The 7,095-nt window shown below is 49.4% G+C and overlaps 1 protein-coding gene across 1 annotated transcript in view; it reads right to left on the bottom strand.

Moving 5' to 3' along the window:
- DGAT1 (diacylglycerol O-acyltransferase 1) overlaps positions 1-7,095 on the bottom strand; it is a gene marked incomplete at its 5' end in the record, with an annotated part of 21,922 nt that overhangs the window by 10,692 nt on the left and 4,135 nt on the right. The window contains 3 exons of the mRNA XM_015829398.1: positions 1,829-1,881; positions 2,175-2,260; positions 5,199-5,239. Of these exons, the coding sequence (XP_015684884.1) occupies positions 1,829-1,881; positions 2,175-2,260; positions 5,199-5,239 (180 nt within the window). The remainder of the gene's footprint in view (positions 1-1,828; positions 1,882-2,174; positions 2,261-5,198; positions 5,240-7,095) is intronic.

Below are 7,095 nucleotides of genomic sequence, written 5' to 3'. Positions count from 1 at the left end.
GCCTCCTAGACCAGGGGTGGGGAACCTGGGCTCTTTTATGACTGGTGGACTTCAACTCCCAGAATTCCTCAGCCACCCTCCATTTTGTTTGTTAGATTTAAGACAGGAGTCTTCAAACTTGGCTCTTTTATGACTCGTGGATTCAACTCCCAGAATTCCTGAGCCAGCATGGCTCAGCTTGGAAACCTCTCCCTTTCCCTGTCAGTATGGCTGGCTGAGGAATTCTGGGAGTTGAAGTCCACCAGTCATAAAAGGGCCAAGGTTGCCTACCCCTAGGATGGGGGGACCCCGGAAGGCCAGGAAGCAAGGAGAAGGAGTAACACGCAGCAGGCCAGAAGTTTGCATCTCAGCCCACCTGGGGGGTGTCCCGAGGCAGCATTGGCAGACTCCCCCATCAGCCAGACTGGGAGAAGTTGGCTCAAGAGCGTCCCAAAGATGCTTTTTCAGGAGGCAACTGGTCTCTCTTGTTTTTCTCTGAAGACGTTTCGCTTCTCATCCCAGAAGCTTCTTCAGCTCTGACCGGATGGTGGGGAATGGAAGGATTTATACTCCCTGCAGACAGCTGGTCATTTGCCTCCTTTTAGAGCAGGGGTAGTCAACCTTGGCTCTTTTATGACTCCTGGACTTCAACTCCCAGAATTCCTGAGCCAGCTAAGCTGGCTCAGGAATTCTGGGAATTGAAGTCCAGGAGTCATAAAAGAGCCAAGGTTGACTACCCCTGCTTTAGAGAGTCGTTGAGGCCACCTGGAGGTTTGTCTGTGTTCTCAGATAATGGGTGTGGAGCCTTCTTGGAACTGTTGAAAGGACGGTGTGGTAGACTGGAGATAGATGAGGTCCTATCCCTCCCACTCTACAACACAGTCCTTTCAACACTTCCAGGAAGGCTCCACACCCATTTGCACCACTCAGGTGACCCTGAGGACACAGGTAAGCCTCCAGGTGGCATGAACAACTCTCTAAAAGAATGCAAAGGGCCAGGAAGGGATATAAATCCTTTCCCACCATCCCGTCAGAGCTNGACTCCGGGACACGGCGACCGTCGTAAAGTACGAGTCGGTTGCCAAGCGTCCGAATTTTGATCGCGCGACCTTGAGGCTGTTGCAACGGCCGTTAAGTGTGAAAAACGGTCATGAGTCATTTTTTTCAGTGCCGTGGTGACTTTGAACCGTCACTAAGCGAACCGCTGTAAGTTGAGGGCTGCCTCTGCTTAAACCACCGAATGCCAAATTTCCAGGAGAAAACTTGTTCGTGTGAGTGAGGTGGGAATCTCTAAATTTGACATTGATGTAATTAAGAAAATTTATAGGGCTGCCCAAGCCATCCTCAGACGAGGGGGGACAGGATAGCAGTCTTCCAGTATCTCAGGGGCTGCCCCAAAGAAGAGGGAGTCAAGCTATTCTCCAAAGCCCCTGAAGGCAGGACAGGAAGCAACGGGTGGAAACTAATCGAGAGAAGCAATGTAGAACTAAGGAGAAACTTCCTGACAGTGAGGACAATTAACCAGTGGAACTACCTGCCTCCAGAAGCGGTGAATGCTCCAACACTGGAAGTTTTTAAGAAGAGACTGGACAGCCATTTGTCTGAAATGGTATAGGGTTTCCTGCCTGAGCAGGGGGTTGGACTAGATGACCTCCAAGGTCCCTTCCAACTTTATCATTATTATTATTATTATTATAAGGTGGCTTAAAAAGATAAAAACCTAACATAAAACACTAGAAAGCAATAAGCCCCTGATCCTTGCCCAGTGACAACAGTTAACCGAGTTAATTGATCTGCAAATAAATAAAGGAAAAGGAATAAAAGCCAAGGGATGGCGCCCCCCGCTCACCGCCGCCAGCTTCTTCTCCAGGTGCAGAGCGACCAGCGCGAAGCCGTTGGCCCCTGGAAAGGAAAGCACAAAGATGGGGGTCTTGGTCACCCACAAGCCAGCCCCGAATGTGCCCCCCACCCCCCCAAAGGCCTCAGGCTTCCACGAAACCTGTGCAAACCCCCTTTCTGCCGGAACACACCCTTAGCCTTCCCCGTGTCGTGCCGGGGTGTCCTGACCTGGACCTCCACCCCCCCTCAGCAAAATTTCAGGGGTTCAAGGGATACAGAGGCAGTAGGACCCCCACCTACCCCGTTCCCTCCCCCGAAGGAAGGGCAGAAAAGGGGGGAGGCAAAGCTGGTCTCACCAATAACAAGGCACGGAGCTGGCCAGCTGTAGGGATCCTTCAGAAACAAGGAGATGACCTGGATGGGGTCCACAAGGATGCCGTACCTGAAAAGTAAAGAACCTTGTTGGCTGCAGGCCAACTGGGGTGGGGGGGGTGGGGGAAGGAGGGGCAGCCTGTTGTGAGATGTGGCAGCCTGTCAGCCCCCCTCTCCCCCCCCAGCAAAGTGTGATCTGTGGGCAGCCCAGATTTCTGCAGTTTAAGGGGTCCTTGGGGCTGTCTGAGCTTGCTTGTTTTCTTGCAGAGATTTCATTACCTAAACTAGGTAACATCATCAATGTTAGTCCTCTGTAGTTTGAACACTGCGCCCCTCCCCCCCAAATCTTTCCCAGAGGATTCCAGGATTCTTAAGCAAGGGGAAGGGAGAGGCCTGCCTCCCACCCCCCAGTAGAGAAATGGTCTAACCATGCTTTGCCTCATGCACAAGGCTGCATTTTGCATTGGAGGGGTGCATGCACACCAAGCACTGCACAAATTTCTCCCTTTTGTGAAAGTGCCCACTGGAGGGGAAGGGAGCTGCAGAGAAGTATTTTATGTGCATGCAGCACTGTAGCTGCAGGAGACCCCAGGCTGGAGTGGAGAGGGAAACCTGGAATTGGGTCTGTCTAGTTTAACAAAGAGAAGGACGAGGGGGGACATGATAGCAGTCTTCCAATATCTCAGGGGCTGCCCCAAAGAAGAGGGAGTCAAGCTATTCTCTAAAGCACCTGAAGGCAGGACAAGAAGCAACAGATGGAAACTAATCAAGGAGAGAAGCAACCTAGAACTAAGGAGAAATTTCCTGACAGTCAGAACAATTAACCAGCGGAACAACCTGCCTCCAGAAACGGTGAATGCTCCAACACTGGAAGTTTTTAAGAAGAGACTGGACAGCCATTTGTCCGAAATGGTATAGGGTTTCCTGCCTGAGCAGGGGGTTGGACTAGATGACCTCCAAGGTCCCTTCCAACTTTATTATTATTATTATTATTATTATTATTATTATTATTATTATTATTATTATTACCTTTGAGGTCACCAAAGGCCACAGTGGAGGCTCTGAAGCAGATCAGCCTCTAAACCGACATTGGCCCCTTTAAGACTTGTGGACTTCAACTCCCAGAATTCCTCAGCCGGCTGAGTCTCCACTTGGAAGGCAGGAGAGGAGGCCTAGCTGGGAAGTGGGGCTAGTGGGCAGTTTTGGGGGACACCAATGTGGCCTGCTTCTCCAAGGGACATTGGTAGCTCCAGTTCTGGGCCCAGGGTGGTGGTCCACCTGCAGGAGTGTGGCTGTCCCTGGAAGGCGTCTTTCAGGACAGACTTAAAAATGGCGCCCTCCTGCGTCAGAGCCCAAGCCCCCCCCCCACTCCCCCGGACCCTTACAAGGGGCTGCCTCTGCAGGAGACTGAGGGCATGCAGAGCCGTGGGGAGCCACAGGGTGGCAGCACCAGCCTTGCCAATCTGGCAGAACTAGAAAGACGCCCGGCTGTTTCCGTGGTACCCTGGTATAGCCTGGTACCCTGGCATAGGGGTGCAAGAGGACCAGAACCTGGGGGAGGGAGGTGGAGGGGTGGACACCCCCTTTCCTACTCCATTCAGTCACCGTTTTGTTCCATAGAGCAGGGGTCCCCACCCTTGGCTACTTTTAAGACCTGTGGACTTCAACTCCCAGAATTCCCCAGCCAGCGCATGCTGGCTGGGGAATTCTGGGAGTTGAAGTCCACAGGTCTTAAAGTTGCCAAGGGTGGGGACCCCTGCCATAGAGCATCAACCTTGGGAACTCTCCACTTTCCTCTTTCTGCTATGTATTCAAAATGGACAGTGATTAATATTTATGTAATAATAATAATAATAATAATAATAATAATAATAATAATAATAATAATAATAATAATAATAATAATAAAAAAAAATAAATAAATAAAAAAGTTGGAAGGGACCTTGGAGGTCATCTAGTCCAACCCGCTGCTCAGGCAGGAAACCCTATACCATTTCAGGCAAATGGCCGTCCAGTCTCTTCTTAAAAACTTCCAGTGTTGGAGCATTCACCACTTCTGGAGTGTGTGTGTGTAGGTATATATATGCATGTACATAGCATGTGTATGTGTGTGTTATATATGTCCATGGATAGAATTCCATTTGTAATGTGGGCCAGCGTGCTCACAGCAAAAAATAACAATAAAGGTTCTCTTATCTCAAGGGTAAGCCACCTTGACTCTTTTATGACTGGTGGACCTCAACTCCCAGAATTCCTGAGCCAGCATGGGGGAACTATGGCCCCTTCATGACTCGTGGACTTCAACTCCCAGAATTCCTCAGCCAGCATGGCTCAGCTTGGAAACCTCTCCCTTTTCCTTCAGCATGGCTGGCTCAGGAATTCTGGGAGTTGAAGTCCATGAGTCATAAAAGAACCCAGGTTGCCTACCCCTGTGACTTATCTTCTCCAGTAGCTTCACTCCTATCTACAGTGGCTGGATGACTGTGGAGATTCTCTGTCATGCGGGCTGTGGTGGGCTCCCAAAGGGGCTTTTTCCAAAGGACTTTCTGGGGGTTTTTTCCCCTTGAAAACGTTTCGCTTCTCCTGCAAGAAGCTTCTTCAGTTCTGACTGAATGGTGGGGAATGGAAGGATCGAGGTCCTTGCAGTGGCCTGTTCTTTAAAAGCCCCTTTGGTACAGGGGCTACAGCGACCCAGCCAGGCCCCCCCCTGCAGCCCCCCTCCGGTGACAACTAAAAGCAACCTCCCCCCCCCGGGCTCAGCAGTGGGGGGGAAGGTGGCTCTGATGAGTCCTGTGCCATACCTGAGCTGGCTTGGCACCCCCAGGGCGATCTCTTGCAAAGGGGCTCCCCTGTTGCCACCTGGAGGGGAGCTTCGGGCGGTGGTCCCCTCCTGACCCCCTCCCTCCCGGGCGAGGGGCAGAGGTCAGGCCGGCCGGGCCAAGGGGCGGCCTCCCCGGCATGGCCGGAGGGCAGCAGCCACGCCGGGAGGGAGGGGGCCCGGCACTTACTTGATGAGGTTCTCCAGGAAGAGCCGGGCGTTGCTGAGCACCTGCGGGAGACAAGAGAGGTCAGGCGGGAAGGGGACGGGGGCCCGATCCACCTGGGGCCAGGGCGGATCGTGCAGGTGAACAAAGAAGAAGCCCCACCCTGGGCCGAACAAGCCGGCACCTTCCAAAAAAATTCAGAAACCTGTAAGAGGATGTTAGAGGAAAAAATAACAATGATGGAAATAACAGAGGCCATAAGGAGACAAAAAAAATGAGAAAACATCGGGGCCAGATGGACTATCGGCTGAGTTATATAAAGTTATATAAAGTGAACCACTGAAAGATGTTTGTAATGAACTTTTGTTGGAGGCTAAACTCCCAAATATATGGATAGAAACAAATATTACCTTAATACCAAAAGAAGACTCAGATTTGACACAGATAAAAAAATATAGATAATAATAATAATAGTAGTAGTAGTAGTAGTAGTAGTAGTAGTAGTAGTAGTAGTAGTAGTAGTAGTAGTAGTAAAGTTGGAAGGAACCTTGAAGGTCTAGTCCAGGGGTAGGCAACCTCGGCTCTTTTATGACTCATGGACTTCAACTCCCAGAATTCCTGAGTCAGCCATGCTGAGGGGAAAGGGAGAGGTTTCCAAGCTGAGCCATGCCGGCTCAGGAATTCTGGGAGTTGAAGTCCACGAGTCATGAGGGGGCCAAAGTTTCCCTCATGCTGGCTCAGGAATTCTGGGAGTTGAAGTCCACGAGTCATGAGGGGGCCACAGTTCCCCCATGATGGCTCAGGAATTCTGGGAGTTGAAGTCCACGAGTCATGAAGGGGCCAAAGTTCCCCCATGATGGCTCAGGAATTCTGGGAGTTGAAGTCCACGGGTCATGAGGGGGCCATAGTTCCCCCATGCTGGCTCAGGAATTCTGGGAGTTGGAAGTCCACGAGTCATAAAAGAGCCAAGGTTGCCTACCCCTGGTCTAGTCCAACCCCCTGCTCAGGCAGGAAACCCTAGACCATTCCGGACAAATGGCTGTCCAGTCTCTTCTTAAAAACTTCCAGTGTTGGAGCATTCACCGCTTCTGGAGGCAGGTTGTTCCACTGGTTAATTGTTCTAACTGTCAGGAAGTTTCTCCTTAGTTCCAGGTTCTCTCCTTGATGAGTTTCCATCCGTTGCTTCTTGTCCTGCCTTCAGGCGCCTTGGAGAATAGCTTGACTCCCTCTTCTTTGGGGCAGCCCCTGAGAGACTGGAAGACTGCTATCATGTCCCCCCTCGTCCTTCTCTTCATTAAACTAGACATCCCCAATTCCAGCAGCCTTTCCTTATATGTTACTGAATGTGGATTATAAAATTTTTACTTCAATAATGGCAAAGAGACTGAAAAGATTCTTAACTGAATTTATACATTCAGACCAAAATGTTTTTTTTGCCAAAGATACAAATTAAAAATAATTTAAGAGTGATAATGGGCATATTAGAATATTATGAATTACATCCAGGGAAACAACTGGCACTAATATTTCTAGATGCCCAAAAGACATTTGATAATGTTTCCTGGCAATTTATGATTCAGCAATTACAAATAATGGACTTTGGACAGAACTTGATAAACATGATAAAAACAATATATAAAAAACAAACAGCGAAAGTGATTGTGAATGGAGACTATGCTGACAACTTTGAGATAAGAAAAGGCACAAGGCAAGGATGTCCATTATCTCCATTGTTATTTATTTTCACTCTGGAAGTTTTAAACAGAAATATTAGACAAGATATAGAAATTAAAGGACTAGAAACAAAAGGCGAAACATATAAATTACAAGCATTTGCTGATGATTTGGTATTGATTTTAGGAAGGAAGGAAGGTTGGTTGATGTGGAAGGAAGGAAAGAAGGAAGGAAGGAAGGAAGGAAG

This window comes from Protobothrops mucrosquamatus, unplaced genomic scaffold (assembly GCF_001527695.2).
Source record: "Protobothrops mucrosquamatus isolate PMUCROS unplaced genomic scaffold, P.Mucros_1.0 scaffold6036, whole genome shotgun sequence".
Taxonomy (NCBI): domain Eukaryota; kingdom Metazoa; phylum Chordata; class Lepidosauria; order Squamata; family Viperidae; genus Protobothrops; species Protobothrops mucrosquamatus.
This window is presented reverse-complemented; position numbering and strand designations above follow the sequence as displayed.